The following is a 17726-nucleotide window of genomic DNA, read 5'->3' as shown; positions in this document are numbered from 1 at the left end:
ACCTTTCCAGGGACAGAGGTGAGGCTGACAGGCCTATAATTACCTGGATCTTCCTTCTTGCCCTTTTTGAAGACCGGAGTGACATTGGCTATCCTCCAGTCTTCAGGGACCTCCCCTGTTGTCCAAGACCTCTCAAAAATGATGGAGAGCGGTTCGGCAATGACCTCCGCCAGCTCCCTCAGCACACGTGGATGCACCCCATCAGGTCCCATGGACTTGTGGACCTTAGTACTGCCTAGGTGCTCACGCACGTCCTCTTTCCTGACTAAAGGGAAGTCTCCCATTCCCCAGACCCTCTCACTAACCTCCAGGGTGTGGGATTCCTGCAGGAGAGCCTTTTCACTGAAGACAGAAGTAAAGAAGGCATTCAGTATCTCTGCCTTCTCAGCATCCCCCGTTACGAGGACCCCCCCTCACTTAGTAAGGGGCCCACATTCTCCCTAGTTTTCCTTTGCTATTAACATACTTGAAGAAGCCTTTTTATTATCCTTTATCACTTTAGCTAGATTCAATTCCAGGCGGGCTTTAGCCTTCCTCGTTGCATCCCTGCAGGCCCTGACTACATTCCTATATTCTTCCCAAGTGGTCAGACCCTTTTTCCACATTTCATGGACCTTCTTCTTTCCTTTGAGCTTGCGCATGAGCTCCTTGCTCATCCACACAGGTCTCCTGCCACCTTTTCCCGATTTCTTGCTCACAGGGACGCACCGATCCTGAGCTTGGAAGAAGAGCTGTTTAAATGCTGACCAGCTCTCAGAGGCCCCCTTACCTTCTAACACCCGAGCCCACGGGATAGCTCCAAGTAGGTCCCGGAAGAGATCGAAGTTGGCTCTCCTAAAGTCCAGGGTAGCAATCCTACTTATTGCTTTGCTTCTTCCACTCAGGATCTTGAACTCCATCATCTCATGACCACTACAACCCAAACTGCCCCCAACCTTTACTTCCTTAACAAGTCCATCCCTGTTGGTGAGAATAAGGTCCAGTAACACCCCTCCCCGCGTCGGTTCCTCCACCACCTGCATCAGAAAGTTGTCTTCAACGCACTGCAAGAACCGTCTGGACCGTGCGTGCCTGGTTATGTTGGTCATCCAGCAAATATCTGGATAATTGAAGTCCCCCATAAGCACCAGTGCCTGGGAAAAAAGCACCAGTGCCTGGGAAATCCCTTCCATTGCTGCATGTGATTACTGGGGTCAAGGTTAGACAAACCAAGGAATCCCTCCCAGAACCACACCATAAAGCATAACAACTGATGATGCACTTCATGAGAGTTAGCAAATGAGAAGACTTAATTATTACAACAGTCTAACATAAGCTTTTTGTCTACAGAAGCCAATGATGATAATAACCTGCTGAAATTTTAATCTTTTCTTATCGAGCAACATGGATATTGGAACTGCTTTTACAAGAAAGTGTTCCTCTCTATTGTTCAGGCACATTTTGGACTGTACTCTGCCGTGGAAAAAAAAAGTGGTAGAATAAGATCTCTATCATTGCACAACAGGTTAAAGATTCAGAAGCTAACGTAATTCATTTCCTCATTGCTGACTGTGAAGAGAACAGACCCAGAACTATCAGTTAAAATTCATAACTTAGGGCAACTTACACAGACTTAGGGCTAGCACAGTGCTGTATCTGCAAACAGAATAGAGAGCAAATAAGATGAGGTCCCAGATTTTCATGTATCTGGCTAGATAATCCAAAACTATTAAGTCCTTGCTTTCCTCATTCATTCAGAGAGAAAATCTGAAGAAGCAGATAGGCTGCAGTGCTCCAAGAAACCTGATATACGGTGTAGGTCAGAGCCCTGACAGCTTCCTGCTTTGGTAGGCAGCTATCTATAGCCAGTTATGCTTTGTATCTGTTGAGAACAAAAACGATATTGAAATCAGAGATCAAAAGTGCTCCATCGTGACCTGTTTGGAAAAAAGATGCCTGCAACTAGGGAAGGCCTGTGTGTGTATTTTTCCTTCTGTACACCGATGCAGAAGCCAGTTTAACAGGTCTTTGGCTTCAGGAGAGACACAGATCGCTATGCAGCAAGGAATGATCTGTGCTCAGGAAAGCAACTTAGCAGAAGCTCTTGAGAGACGACTGCTGACGCCTGCTGACCACAATCAGAACATGCTTCAGACAAATCAGAACAGAGCAGAATAACGTCTGTGTGAGAAAGAACTTGGTTAAAGACGAATTGACTGGTGGCATTAGTAACCCACTTTCTGACTATCAGCTTTCAGCATCTGTTTACTGGCTTGTTGTAAGGTGAATTTACAGACTGCCACTAATGCACAGAGGATGTGAACAAAGATTTTAGAAAATATCCATTGAAAATTATAGCCCTGGACCCAGGCATGCACCTCCTCCTCTCAGACATGCTGAAAGGCTACTGCTTGGTTCAGAGCTCAGACTGTGCAAATTCCTGCATTAACAGATGAAGACAGTTGAGTTTCTGAGGGAGCTTTCCAGTTTCCCCAGTGATTAAAAAAACTACAGTGACAAACACATTCCCCAAAAAAACACATAAACATCCTAAAAATCCAAAACCTACCCATCTTCCTACTTAGAGAACTGCAGAGCATCACTAAAAAATACCACTACAGTCACAGATTTCACTTTAGACAATCAAAGCAAACACAAGAATTATTTTGTAAGTCCAGTAATCCGTCAGGTTTAACAGTGGATGCTTAAAAAAAAAAAAAAAGAAAATACAGGCTATTCTGACATCCTTCTTCAGGTTATTCTTACCAGTCACCATCTTCAGGAATGTTTTAGCAATAAGACATTTGTCTGAGTAGCACTGCTTTTATGAGGTCTGGTACAAGCGTTGTATATTTAATTTTTAATTAACTCTCAATCTTGCCAATATTAATTTTTCATTCTGTTTGTCAACTTAATTGTCTGAATAGAGTTAGATGAAGCTAGAAGGCCGGAAACCCACAAAAAGGCTCATTATGTGTCTGCTGAATGTTTGAGAATGTTTGTAATTCTGACTGAGGTTTTATTCTCAGGTGTTTTTTTTCTGTTTGTTTGTTTTTTTTACTTTCCAGCATCCACTCAGCACGTAATTGAGTTATTTAACGCTAGCAGCAGTGCAGCACACATTTCCTGGGAAAAAAAGCCAGACACCAAATCAAAAGCTGTGGAAGTGACTGAAGAAGATACAGTACCTGAACAGAATGAAACCAAGAGATTCAACAGCTGCACGCCTCACATCATCATTCACATCACTGACCTGCAAAGCATTAAACAAGACATTCAGAATTTAATTAAAACACCTGAGGACTCTGCAACATTTTGGAGCAGTTACCAGGCACGCCAGTTAATTGGGAAGACGGAAATATATAGAAAGGAAGTTAACAATCACACTAAATCCTAGATGAAACAGCTTCATTCTGGTTCATGTACCGTGACTACAAGCCTATCAAAGAGAAGGAAGACCCCACCTCTTACAGACTAAGTTGCTTTTTTTTTTCCCCACCTTGCCCATATTGCTGTTTACTGCAAACTTACTAACAATTTTTAGAATCATGTTCTGATTTTACAAGATTCCTTTTTGGTGACACGAGGTTCTTTTGCTAAAAGTCTACTTATTCTAATGCTAGAAGAACCTTCTATTTCCGTTCATACTATTAAAGAAAGCTTTCATCACTTTGCATTCCCTGATTGGGTCCGGAACAACAACATTACAGACACAAAGCCTGTTGAAGTGATAGGCTTACTCTCTCATCATAAACTAAGATCACACTACTTACAGCCACATGCAGCAGGCGTCTGATAGCCTTGTTGTTCCCTGAACCACAGTATGCCATAGCAACTGTGTACATGCCAGAACGACGGAGAATTGGATCCTGGAAAAGAAAACATCAATATTTAACTCTACCCAATTAGGGACTCAGTACTTCCAAATACAACTCTGTTTCACTCTTACACTTGGAAGCTGCAAGCAGACAGCCTCAATGCCTTCCTGTTTCTTGTGGATGAGTAATAGGATAATTGCTAAAGCAGGGATATCATCTAACAATTTCACTGGGACAGAAAGTTGCTATGATATGGGATGCTAAAGAGTATCAGGCATATGTGTTACTCTGCTTCTTATTCATTATCTGCTTTTGAACAGGTCAAGCACAACCTATCTACACAGTCAGTCTTATCTGTTTCAACCATTACACCCTCTTCTGCTCCTTGCTGCTCACTGTAATGAAAGCTAAATATCAGACTAAGGAAATATAAGACCAAGACTGTTGTTCTTATATTTTTATCAGAGTGAAGCAACACATGAAACATTTCAAATCTACGTAAGAACTTCTGGGAAGAAAACAACCAGCCCACTTTAGCTTGAGACTTCAGAAAAAACAAAAACAAAATGACCTGACACAGTTAAACTCACCTTATCTCTGCAAAGACTCTCAATGAGAGCATCTGCCTCTTCCATTCTACCATACATGACCAGAGCAATTCCAACAGCAAGACCTCGCAAGATCTTCTCATGTTGGGTTTCCTGTGCATAGCCAACCATGTCCTCAATGGCCTGAGCGTTTTTAGAGCCCAACATAACCAGTCCCAGTGCCAGGCCAGCTGCCTCACCTGGGCAGCACAGAAAAGCAAAATTAAACAAACACAGTTTCTAAAAAGCAGCAAATATTACATCTAGAGAAAAACACAGAGAGATCACTTTAAAAGTCACCATGCCCAGCAACCCCAGTATTCATGGGCTCATGCACCTGCAAAAATAACCCACTAGTCACTAACCCAACAGTCACAAAACTTGGTAACCTTCCCCTTTGAGTCCAAATTTCTCTTCCTTGGGCCAACAGATGCTGAGATCATTTTCCTGTGATCACCAGCCCTCAAAAGCTTCTTTAAGCCTGTTTCTCAGCCAAAATTAAAGCAAGTGGCTCTGGTGATTACACTATATGCATATAAGCATATGACAAAGTTAAGAATAAACAAATTCTTACTTAGCTCTGAAGAGCTACCATATCTTACTAATGGTTGGCACAGTGCCACAGAGCAGTCTTGATGGGACCTCTGACCATTAGGGTGACATAACTCCAGAACCATGCTGACCAGGAAAAGGTTCATTAACAAAATGCAACTAAGGCAACCTAGAAGTGGTCCATGTTGCTAACAGGAAACCTGGAGAAAAGCAGATGTGTGCTAAGGCCTCAGGCGGTTATCTGCTCTGAAAGCTGAATGTTTACCTGTCACTGCATCATCCTGATACAGATTTGTTTTCAGTAAATCGTACACATCTTGCCGTGCTGTCCCCATGGCAGCCAGACCCAAACCCAAGCTGCCACCATGTCGGACAATCTACAGAGAAACATATACAAGTTGAGTCATCATAAAACAGTAACAGCGTGGCTACAGCTGAAATAGACATCTTTCCATCAATATACACCTGCAAACTTTTAGCCCAAAAAACACTCGGTGATCTCCTGACCTGTTAAAAAAGTCACTTTTACCTCCTAAAGCAGTAACTGTTGACAGAAGCTAAATTAAAAATGATATTTCAAAGCCAATGAGTACTAGAAGCCTTCCACACGAGGCTTTTTAGTACCTTTAAGCTCTTTTCCTCCCACTGAGTGACTTAGGCAGTATCATAAAGTTGTACCATGCATAAAAATTGCCGCCTAATAATAGAATTTAAATTGAAAGGTAAATCAGTACCCACTTGAACTGCTTTCCTCTCCTGTTGTTCTACAAAAGATATAGGAAAGGCACTGTATTCACAATAAGATGAGTGGGATTCATTTAACGAATTTTCAAAGATGCTGTCTGAATTTCTCAGAGGAGAATACAGGAACATGCTAAGAAAAACATTAATTGATTCCAACTTAAAAGAAGACTTTTCATCTGCAAACATTAAGTGTTGAAGTAAAGCACTTCTTGTGTGTAAGAAGCAATAAATGTACAGGGTTTCACGTCTTACTCACCAACTAGGCCATAAACAAAGCTTGAATAGTGCAGGTCTAGTAGAAGAACAAAGTAAATAACTAAGTGCTAAGAGAAATGAAGAAATATTCACTGTCATACACATAAGAACTTCCTAAAAATCTAACCTAAACTGTAAGCAAAAGGTTATTAAAACCCACAGAAGGTCACCTCCATCACTTAGTTACTTCTAACTCCCCCACTTTTAAACCAGCTGGCACCCTTCTAGATATTCCCAACAAAACCAAGGTTCATTACTGAATACATACATCATTACTGGCATTCTTCAGCTGGTTCAGCAAGTAGTCGATGATGTCACCGCCGTGGTTAGCATGAATGAGACCCAAGGCATAGAGGCCTCCACCCTCCTGGTAGGCTGAGCCTGGAGAGGTGTCCTTGGGTAGGTATGTTGCCATTAGCTGGAGTGCTTCTTTCTCATGTCCCTGCATGTCCAGTATCCAGCACCAAGGGAAAACAATGAAAAGCAAAAGGTGAAAACAGTGGATGCAAACACTTTGCAATAATTAAACAAGTCATTACTTTCTCTACCAAAAGAAAAACAAAAAAACACAGCCTTTGAATGCAAAGCACTAAGATTTTATCCATCCCAGTACAAGAATCTGGAACCACTTGATCACTCATTCAAATCAGGACAAATCTTAGCTATAAGCTACACTGATTCATTCACTAGAGCACTTCAGTAAAGATCAAGACACATAAAACCACTGCAAAGACTTATTTCAAAACATCTTTGTAAGTGATATAGGGATATAAATCTACCCACCCAGCAAGACACTCCTCCCACCCAGCATCCCTGACAGATATTCCAGCCACCAAGGAAAAGGCTTAACTAGGATGCATCAGTTAAGCTGTACACAGAATTACAGACATCACTCTGATTCCCCACTTCAATGTTTTCAAAGTTCACAAGTAAATCACTCCTACTGAACAGAGGGGAATGAATGAATGCATCACTACCTTGTGTATAACACCCAAGCTGGCAGTAGCAGTAAACTTAGCCCAATTAGTGGCCCTGGCCAGCCACTCCAAATTGTCTCTGCAAGACAAAAAGAGACAGGTTAGACAAAGTTTTACACACAGTCCATTCCTCAGACTGCAAACAATGTCTCATAGCACCAAGCATTGCTTTCATAAGAGAAAGTAGCTCCAGAAAACAAGCTAATCATAACTGCACTTTGTACCTCTCCCCCCTTCATCAGCCCTGATTCTTAGCTAATATTAGTCAAACTTGTAGATACCAGTGATTTCAATGAAGGATGGAGAACAACTAATCAATATGCAGTCTATTAGTTCTGTGGGAAAAGCTTGCTCAGAGTTTCTGGGGCTTTCCTCAATTCCTGGGTAAGGTCAGTCCTGACATTTCTCTTCCCACCTGTCTCTACCAGAAAAGATATATCACCAGCTCAGAAAATTTCCAACTTCTCTCCAAACAAAGCAAACAAATTCCAGATCTCCAGCCTCCAAGCTGCTCACACAGTTACTGTTCAAATAAAGCCAATGTGTGAAGACAGAAAAAAAAGGTAATAAGTCCTCATTTCTTTAGCTTTCAGACCTTTTCTTATTTTAAGCCCAGAGCTTTGCTACCACTCTTTGGGAACTATCAGGTAAAGCAGGGCAACAATGTTGTTCAACCCCCCCCCCCAAATGACAATGCTTTTCCTTGCCACAGATTTACCTCAGGAATTGGTCACTGGTCGTACCACAGTGCATAAAGGAGTTTGCTATAACAGTTGCTGTGTGACACACGGAATTCCGCACTGCATCCTGAAAGAACAAAACCAATCACAGTATCACCAGCCAGCAGAAGACATGCCCCCAGTCACTTCACATGCTTGCCAGTACACTAGAAATATGGGTTGTAATTAGGCTCAATTTAACCAATTTCCCTTTAATCAGAGTTAATAGATCATAGACTGATAATACACTCTCATACATCCTCAAACCCATCTTTCCAGTGCAAATCTGCCCTTTCTAGGAGTTTGTCAGAGGTACAATTGCCTTGACTGCTGCTTAACTGAAGCACCCCACTTCTGGTTTCCCAAAGCAAGCATGGCAAAGTGCACACAGCTGATGTTTTCAAGTGTTTTTATCAGTTCTATCTTCAATGTAGAATTATCTCTGAGCACACAAGGATTTATTTAGTCAAGCTGAAAGCACGGTCTTACAAACCAACCCAATCAAGACACCAAAATATTGTAATTTATAGTCCTTACTGACTCCCTCTCTCCCCAACTAGTAGCATGTGCTTGCACAGGATCAGCTGGAGGGTGAGCTGGTCTATCTCACTCCCAAATAAACAAAAAGAAAGCAGGGAAAAAGGGACCAGTTTCTCTTACCAATCATCAGTGAAGCAACACACTAACAACAGCCTATCATCGTTAGGTCACAGCAGCTGAATTTGAAACAATTTGATTATATGGCCCTTTTCAGGTGCTATCAGCTCTTCCCTGGCCTCACAAATTCTAGTTTTAAATGTTAATGTATTCCAAACAAAACAGATTTGGGTCTTCAAAAGAGAGGGAGGTCATGCTAAGACAGTAAGATTTCGTATTGATCGTGTTGCTGTTATTTTACAAATAACAGAATGAATCAGATAAATCCGAACAACTAGATTTACAAAGCCTCTTACCTTTGTGTTTTTGAGGATCATGAGGTCTGTGTTGTTGTTTCGTATTAAAAACTGCAGATGTAACTCAATAGCCATTTCCCCACTTAAAATTTTAATCATTTTTGAGATCTGGTCCTTGGGTTCTGGGTTCTTCATAAACAAATAAAAAGAGACAAGACACAGTTCATGAAAACCCTCTCCGGTATTTTCCCAACACCATATTCCAAAATCCGACTCGCTTTGGGACTAAAGGACATTGCTAAAAGGACAACACCAACTCTCAGATAACCCAGCTCCTTTGTGCACAGGAGTGCAGGTGGGAGAAGAAAACCTGTGAAAGAAAATGTACACTTTAATTGAAAGTGAGAGATATTAGTGACATCTGATTTTCTGCAAGCTGTTATGTTTCGTCTTACAGATAAGATGAGTCTCCTGCAAGAGGCAACCACTGTTATAAATATGAACCTGCATTTCCATGGAAGTTTTATTAAAGAGGACCACAAAACCACAACACTTTACATCATCCTACTGACCTTCTTTTCAGCTAAAGACTTTATTTAGAACAGAAGCTAGTAGAACTACGGTTCTTAATACATTTATTTTCCAGAGCCCTTTGAGAATGCCTCCTTCTTCCCCACTGTGGAACAGTTTCCACAATTTAAGTCCCAGCTGAAGTACCTTTTGAGAATGATGAGAAGTACACTGCTGCTCTCTGGCCCTATTAGCTGGTCAGAGAACAGCAAAAGGTAAGTAGTTCAGCCCTTAAACTAATCCTCTCAATTCTTCCTTTGTAGTTATCATTCTGAACTCTGGAAGATTAAGCTCAAGAATTTCTGGCCACAAAAACCATTTTTGTGTACTTATCCCTTGGCATAGGCAGCAATGCCAACTCAGCAGAAATTGATTTGAGACACCTTTAGTGCACAAAAGCACAGGTTCCTCAGATGCAGCAAGAAAATTCATCTCAAAATATAATTCCAAGAAAGCACTTCTGCTTGCACTTAGTTAAGTAAAATGTTATCCTTTTTAACTGACCTGCAAGAATCTCTCAAACATTTCCAAATATAATTTGCAAACATGCAAAGGGAAAAAAAAAAAGAAAAAAACCATTTTGCTTTGGTCTTTCTTTTTTTCCCCAGATACAGTTTCCTTTCCTCAGCAACAGAACTGTCAGAATTGCATTAGCTATGAATGAAATGCTGAAATGCAACTGTGTGTTCATGCTAGAAATGAACTTGCTTTCTCTGATACTTCAGAAAAGAAAACAAAAGGAAGATGCCACCATGCCAGACAGAAGAATCTTCCCTTATGGAAAATAAACTTGATGTTTTTATTAGCTCCCCCTTCTCCCATTCCTGCAGAATATCAGTCCTATCTGTAGCCAAACTACAGCTGGATTTCAGAAAATGAAAAAATTTCAAGAAAGGAAAAAAACACCAAAACCAAATTAATTAAGCACCTAAGGTTCACCTGGATTTCACAAGAATAAGACATCCAGCTGGTGAATTAGCTAATTCATCAGGAAAGGCAGGAGTCAAATTTCTCCAGGAGTTCATTATTTCAACAAAAAGCAAAGATACAAGCCAAATCTTTCTACTTGTGTTCCTTTTTTTGGACCCACTAATTCCTTCTGAAAATTCCACCAGCTTTTAGTATCTAAAATGCTGGACTTTTAGACTGCCAGATCAGGTCCTCAGAGACAGTCTGTCAGCTGGACTCCGGACAAGACAGAAGTGAAATTCCATGTTGTATTAGCAAAACCAATCCAACAACCCCACAGATTCAAATACACAAGAACAATTAAGCAAGGCACATTCTTGGAAGTGGCACTCACAATTTCTGCAGACTTCCCCACACAGGTGCTTCCTGGCTTCTCTTCTGCTTCCATAGCATCACTAAATAAAGATAAAAATTCAAAAATGCAACCCAGTTCAGCACTTGAAACTAGCCAAGCATTGTAATAACAGCTAAACACCACCCCAATACAGTAGTTCAGGATTTAGAGATGATAACTGGAAATAATATGACTTTGACAGACAAGGACTGAATATCTGGAGGTCACTGCTGAGAAATTCCTCTGCAGTTCAGCTGTCAGAGCAATAGAAGACAAGGGCCTGAAAATTCCCACCCTCTAACTTCATTAGGGAGACAAAAATATAACTGCCTGTAGTGAATGAACAGGCAGAAACAAGTGAGAAAATAGGGCCAACAACTAGACAGCCAGGGTCATTATATCCCCACCCAAAAGCCTTGAGCTCATCACTATTAGTATAAACGCTAGTGTTGACATGTAAATGAGGTTTAAGCTGCTCTTAGCACCTTCTCCTCATACTTCACAGGCTGATTTATATATTATTTTGTGCCTTGGCTTTTATTTTAATAGGGAAGAAGAGAGAATGTCTTCTCTACACCCATATTATTGATTCAGTTACAACCAGTTCCTCACAGCTGCATAAACCCTTACGCTCAGCCAGCCTTGACTTAGGCAGTGTTTTCCATCACACACTGTCAAAGATGGTAGGGGAATCAGGTTGTGTACAGCCATGACAGCTCTGGAGACAAGAGAGCAGTTGGAACACAAACTTCTTCCACACTGCATCCTTGCCAGGCAGCAGCCTTAAGTTGGAGACCTGACTCTCTATAAATAGGTTTAAAACAAAATCATGTAGGTCGATTACTTTTAAGTAGTCAAAAAGTAAAATAAAAAGACATTGAGGGATTGTTGGTGCCAATTTCAAGTATTTTTTAATACCTGACTTTTAATCAACCTGGGACTTTTCCCAGTTGATGCTCAGTACTGAACAAGTTTTAAGTTTAGGACTTGAACAAAACTCAGACTATATTTAAGCTAGCTCTTTTTGCTGAAAGTACAGAAGGATATATAATACTACAGTATCACCTCCGAGCTTGCTCTCCCCACAAGCAAGTATAGGAAGCCAAACTTGTGTGTGACTGCCATGTGCCTTTTGCTCACCCCTTAACTCCACCAGTTTCTGCCAAGAGCACACAGCATCAGAGCATTAATGCACTACTGCTCGTTAGCTGAGCTACATAACCACACAAGTGCACCTTGCTTGCCTAAACTGCAAAGAGAATGCATTTTTTCAAACAGTGAACTTGTTCAGTGGTAACATACAATTTCACCCTGAGCAATACCACGCTTTGTCTATTACCCAAGCTTAAATAGAATAGCTCAATAACTTGTAATGGAGAGCCACACACAGAACAGGAGACTCCAGCAGAGCAGAACTCTAACTGAACAAGTATGCCTCTTCTCAAGCCAATGCCCCCACCTGTCTTTCTCTGACCCAGGGACAGTGCCGGTGTTGGTGGATCCAGGCACAGAGGCAATAGGAGTTCCAACAGTGCGAAGATTTTGGATCACAGAAGACAAGAACTGCTGGCTAGCACTTTCATACAGGTCAAAGCAAATTTGATAAGCCATGAGAAGGTTATCTTCCTTCACTAGTTTTTCCAAGATGTCGCTTACAGCCTGTGGGTCATCCAAGAATATCAGGCACTGAGGGTGAGGAAGGGAAACAGAAAAGAAAAAAAATAATCAGAATTTATATATCTCAGAATGAAAAAGTAATACCACATGAGGCCACGTGCCGTTTTCTCGTTGCCTTATATGCTGCTTCCATGGAATATATCTTCAAAGTAAGCAGGCAGTAAGAATCTACAGTTTTCACAGGTTAGTTTAAAAATGAGACAAAGTATTATCAACTCAAGACACATGAGTCAGCCCTTCCTATTTATGCAGCTTTATCTCTGGAAGTTGACAAAAAAATTCCCAGAGTACATGAAAGAAATATCTGTCATTTTTGGAGAGTTGTCTTAGCTAAAATGCAACAGCACTCCTAAGTCATGTGTAGATGACATACCAATACAGCTGAATGCTCGTCAATCTGAGGAACCTCATATTTGTTTGTCTAAACACACGCAGACAACAGCTTGCCAAAAAGAAAAAAAAAAAGAAAAAAAAAACAGAAAGAAAAAACAACCCCAAACCACTGCAATTTTTCCTTGGAAGAATAAATAGAATTCCAAACAGCAGAACTACTATCTGCTACTCCCTACAGAAGCTTGAAATAAAGAGTTGTCTGTGTCCCCAAACTGCCTTTGAACATTACTCCTTCTCTGCTGACCACGTGTAGAGTATTTGCATCATTTTCCTCATGTTCATTATGATATAAATTTGAGTCATGCAATCAGGAAAAGACATTTCATTTAATTAGAAATGAAACATTGCTAGAGCTACTTGATTTGACACCTACAAGAATAACAGCTTTTGAGTCATCTTTAAACAGCGCTCTGAGAAGTTTACCTGGCACACGTTGATGAAGTCTGGCTTCTCCAGATTCATGTAGATTTTAACTAAAACTCTCAAGACTTTATTACGAAACTGTTTGTTCTGCATCAAAGACATACAGAGCTTCAAGCTGTAGGCCAGCATCCCAGGAACATCATTCTGAAAAGAAATTCAGAGATACGAAGTTTGGGTTCGGACTGCCAAAACAGGATTTAGAAACTAGGACAAATCTACCTCCTTTCCATTTTAGAACAGCAGAGCAAAACCTGTGCACACAAAACCTCACAGTTTCGTTTTTCAGAACAAGCTTATACCGATTCAAGGATGGTTTTCTCAAAGATGTCCAGCCTGCGTGTCTCTAGAGCAATGCCAATTGCCTGCTTGTACTTGTGGTCATCCAAGCACCGCTGGAACATTTTGTTCACTATGCCTTCTAGCCTCTCATCAACAGGTTTCTTCTCCCCTTCTGGCAGCTCTGCATTCTCCACACACTGCTTGGTATAGTGGTCGATACATTTTGCTGGAATGATATTAAATAAATATAGAGGAAAAGATGTCAGCTTCCTACGGGTTTACAGTTTTCTCAGAGGTTGGAAAACAGACAGAGGTCAGTGTGGAAAAAATAAACAGTTATCACATAAGACATTTAGAAGTCATACTATGCTTACCAGCAAGACCAACAATACTGACACCATCATGTCAAAATACATCCATACTACTGACACTGAAGCAGTAAATTCAGTAGATGACAACCTCTACAGATCTGACACTTCCAGCTCTCAGCAGTTATCCCGTTTTTAAACGGTTGCCCAAATCTTCTGCTCAAAATTAAATCATAGCCAGTGCATCGATTTATTCTGAAACTCTGTGATAACCTGGGTCTCACTCTACCTTCTTGAGGAAGAGCCCAGATTGTGTATAAAAGCATTCTGCCAGCAAAACATAACTGCACAAAGATGAGGCACATGAGCTATTCGCGCAGTCAAAGGTACAGACAGCAGTGGAAAATATTTATAATCTCATCTTACAAACTGACTGTAACAGCAAAACCAAGAAGATACATTTAAAATGGAACCAAAGTCATTATCTTGGTTCAAGAGCAGGATATTTTAAACAAATATTGAAGCAGCAGTAGGAGACTTTCCTAATCCACCACAAGCATTAGCTAGGGAGACTGAAAGCCAGCCCATGTCCATTATATCCTCTGAACAGCAACTGATACCAGTGGATGATACTTAAAAAAAAATTCAACCTACACAAAGGTTCAACATCTGGCTTGCTACTTTAAGAGGGAATTAAAAAAATGGCAGCCCCCAGGTGAGCAGCTGTTTTTATTAGACGATTATTCCCAAAGTTATGCTGACATTGACAACATGAGAAAAAAAAATGAGAGAAGGGAAAATACACAAAGTAATTTTGCTGTTAGGAACTTGCAGTGGAACAACAGTTAAGAATAGGAAAAGACTGCTGTAAGTCCTACGTCAGTTCTATTACGAGATCTTAAAGTGGATGGGAAAACAAGGCAAAAATAAACTGAGTAAAAGTAGCAGCAGCAACAGTTCAAATACAGGGTGTGGAACATGGAGAAAAACAGCTAAAGCAAAGGAAATCTCTAAACAAGATAGTTCTGGTAAGACAAATGCCTGCATTTTCTTTGGCAGCAACAGCTGTTTACCAATGATCGTTTCCACATATTCCGAGTTGTCGTTGACGTTGAAGAGGTCACCGGCTCCCAGGGCATAGTTCAGAGATTCCTCAAAAGCTCCCAAGTGGTAAAACACTTTGGAAGCAACCAAAGCAGCAAACTGCCGACTCCGGAAGCCCTCATCTTCATAGAGAACTTCACTGAAAAGAAGAGAGGGAAGAGCATCATCTTTGTGCTCGGTTCTCTTAAAGGCCAGATGTCAGACTGACTGAACTTTCATCTTTGGGACTACAATTTCAACACCACATTCCTTTAAAATTAATCCTTTCCAGAAAGTATGAGGCTAGATCCTATAGCCAGGCAAGGAGAATTACATGCACTTAATGTATCATTTTCTCTTAAAGCAGCACACCCTGCAGTAATGAGTGCTTTTTCTTACATTTTGTCCACTGACTCGGAGATTTCTGCCCAAAAGTCATTGACAACAGCATTCAGCTTGTGAAGAGCAAATTCCTAGGGATAATAATAATACAAAGTTAGAGATGATAATAATAATACAAAGTTATATTACATAAAGAATGCATTTAGTACCTTTCCTCATCAAAAAATTACGTGTGATCTAGCACTAACATGATAAGAATTGATCCACTTAACAAGTTCTACTTTAATAAAGGTCTGCAAAAACTCTCAAACCTTTGCAACTCTTTTGCAAAGAAAGGGCTGCTTCATTTAAGAGCAGAGGCAGAGGAGCCTGATGCTCCTTCCCACGGTCCCTCTGTGAGGTCTGACTGGCTAAAACAACTGACAGCTCAAATTCCTTAAAATGCAAACTTATCAAAGGGTCTGGAGCAACCTTAAGATAGCATAAAGAACTCTAGCCCATGGTCTACACCAGCCAACACTATTAATTAACTTGGACACTGTGCTTTACCAGATGAATGACATGCAGTCTATAAACAGCCCACTTCCAACCAGCTCAGAGCAAAGCAGGGCTAATTCAAATCTATCACCATTTATGTCTATTTCGAAGCAAAACGTTCAGGGGATTGCCTACATCCCAAGATGCATCCCTCCTTCCTAGAAGGAGATCTGTCAGTGTGTCAGTGTGCTCAATCAGAGAGCATCACCAATACATCAACACTTGGGTGTTTGGTGTTGTCCAGTGGATTCAGAACTGTGAGGGTTGCAGAGTTCCTGCTGCTGTTATCTTCTCTTATCACTAATGTAATTTTCTTTCAAGAGAAAACTCTAAGTGTGATTATTATTTCACATGCCTGCAATTATGCTAACAACTCTTCAGCTCTGAATTTTACATAGTCAAAATGCAGTCTGTGGTACACATTTAAGTAACAAAGTCCCGCTATGATTAGAAAAGCGGAGGCTTCAGTAAAGCTCCAGTTTGATCCATATTCAAAACAAGGAAGTTTGCCATATGTTATGTTTAGTCCTTGCTTTCAGGCTGGATATTACCTGGAGCTCACTTGTGCCTGGCTAAGCATTACTGAGATCCGAGCATTTTTTACTTTAAGCTCAAAAGCAATGCATTTGCCATTATTTTTTGCCAAATGTAATCAGCAGCACCTTGAGCATACCTTGAGCTGTGGCTCTTCTTCATCCAGAAGAGAGATAATTCCAGCTGCAAAACAAGATCACAGTCAGTTTTGGACTGCTTTAGATGTGAATGTGCCATTTAGCTCAAAATAAAAGAACAGGAAAGAAAGCTGTTGTTGGAACGCTGGTAAAATCTTCCATATTAACATTCCAAGACTAGATCCAAGTTTGTACTAAAAATAAAATAGCTCATAATTTATAAGTGAAAAGGTACACTCCTCATAAAAGAGGATTCTTTTTTGAAGAGCTTGGATGGAAGAACAGCCAGAGATGGTTCATTGTCAGACCAGAAGACTGCAGCTGAAAGGATGAGCAGAGGACCTGCCCGCGTTGCAACACAACTCACTAATGTCAATCTTCCGTGTCACATACACTGATAACTTTTTTAAACCTACAGGAGACACCAAACCAAAAAGGCCAGCAAGCCTGCTGACAGGAAGAACTAGGCTTTCAAAAGATTTTGACAAACTGTAAAAAGGGAGGGAAGAATCCAAGGGGAGCGTAACATACTGAAGGGAGATCAAAGATCAAATCTAAAACAGGTGACATAGAAAGGAATCACAGTGGCACAGCAAACTCATCAGATGAAACACTACCAGCAATATCATATGGCTGCACCAGGAGGCACAGAACCCAAACTTCACACTGAGATGTGGGAGAGTGTTTCCCGGCAGACACAGGAGGCAATCTTTCCCTCTGCTTAACTCAGATATGCCCACACACAACCAGTGTCCACTGCCAGGCACCCTGCTACAGGAGCACGCTGGGGTGTACAGAGCTGAGCAACGACAAAAGGTCTTAGGAACCACGACTCAGAAAGGCTGACTGGAGGCCTGGAGCTGGTCAGTCTGCTGAGATAAAGCAGCTGTCAGCAAAAAAACAAAAAGACAACTGATCTGATCTCTGTGTCGAATATGAAGAGCAGCAATAGGACCAAGGTATATTTGGAGCTCTAATGACTGAGATGTGATGATAAGAAAAGTTTTCTGACGGAAAGAAAGTTCCTCACCTTGCCTGTTAAGTGTGGAATTTCTATGGTCAGAGATTTTGGATTAGGGGTTGCACAGCAGCAACTGGAGGAGCACTGAAGGGCCCTGCAGGTGCAGTTGGTAGCAGCACAGGGCTCCATGCTGTTACAGCAACTCTGCCCCAAATAAGCAGACTGTTTTTACCCACATGTTCCCACACCTCCAGGTAAAGGAAACCTCACTGATCTTCAACAAACTATTTCTCCTCTTTTAAAACTCTTTCAAAATGAATTCCTGCTTCTTCTCAACTACAGCAAGGCTTCAAACATAAAACCAAGAGTTGACAAACAGAGCACTGCCTGCAGACTGCCACGCTCTGCGACGTTTCCCTCTCAAAGCCACAACCATTCACATTCCAAGTTCTGCCCTGAATACTTTCAGAAATACTCCTCCTATTTTCTTAAACCATAAAAGCTGTCCGCAGGTCCAGAAGCAGCGTTTGACATCTCACTCCTCACGCAGCCTCTGCCTCCCGCCCATCCCCAGCGGAGCGCCGGCCCCGATTGTACGGGCGACCAGCGAGAGGCCTCCGACAGCTCAGGCTTAAATCGCCGGTCGTGGCCTCCG

General features: G+C 41.2%; 1 protein-coding gene across 1 annotated transcript in view; it reads right to left on the bottom strand.

Moving 5' to 3' along the window:
* PSMD1 (proteasome 26S subunit, non-ATPase 1) overlaps positions 1-17726 on the bottom strand; it is a 63384-nt gene that overhangs the window by 45250 nt on the left and 408 nt on the right. The window contains exons 2-17 of the mRNA XM_010716912.3: positions 16478-16522; positions 16113-16156; positions 14960-15033; positions 14551-14720; positions 13190-13395; positions 12891-13034; positions 11857-12083; positions 10398-10458; positions 8585-8713; positions 7631-7719; positions 6913-6991; positions 6204-6377; positions 5202-5313; positions 4388-4584; positions 3753-3848; positions 3168-3232 (exon numbers count right to left, since the gene is read on the bottom strand). Coding sequence (XP_010715214.3) covers positions 3168-3232; positions 3753-3848; positions 4388-4584; positions 5202-5313; positions 6204-6377; positions 6913-6991; positions 7631-7719; positions 8585-8713; positions 10398-10458; positions 11857-12083; positions 12891-13034; positions 13190-13395; positions 14551-14720; positions 14960-15033; positions 16113-16156; positions 16478-16522 — 1912 coding nt within the window. The remainder of the gene's footprint in view (positions 1-3167; positions 3233-3752; positions 3849-4387; positions 4585-5201; positions 5314-6203; positions 6378-6912; positions 6992-7630; positions 7720-8584; positions 8714-10397; positions 10459-11856; positions 12084-12890; positions 13035-13189; positions 13396-14550; positions 14721-14959; positions 15034-16112; positions 16157-16477; positions 16523-17726) is intronic.

This window comes from Meleagris gallopavo, chromosome 11 (assembly GCF_000146605.3).
Source record: "Meleagris gallopavo isolate NT-WF06-2002-E0010 breed Aviagen turkey brand Nicholas breeding stock chromosome 11, Turkey_5.1, whole genome shotgun sequence".
Classification (NCBI taxonomy): Eukaryota; Metazoa; Chordata; class Aves; order Galliformes; family Phasianidae; genus Meleagris; species Meleagris gallopavo.
Note: the sequence above shows the minus strand (reverse complement) of the source record. Positions and strands in the feature narration are given on the sequence as shown.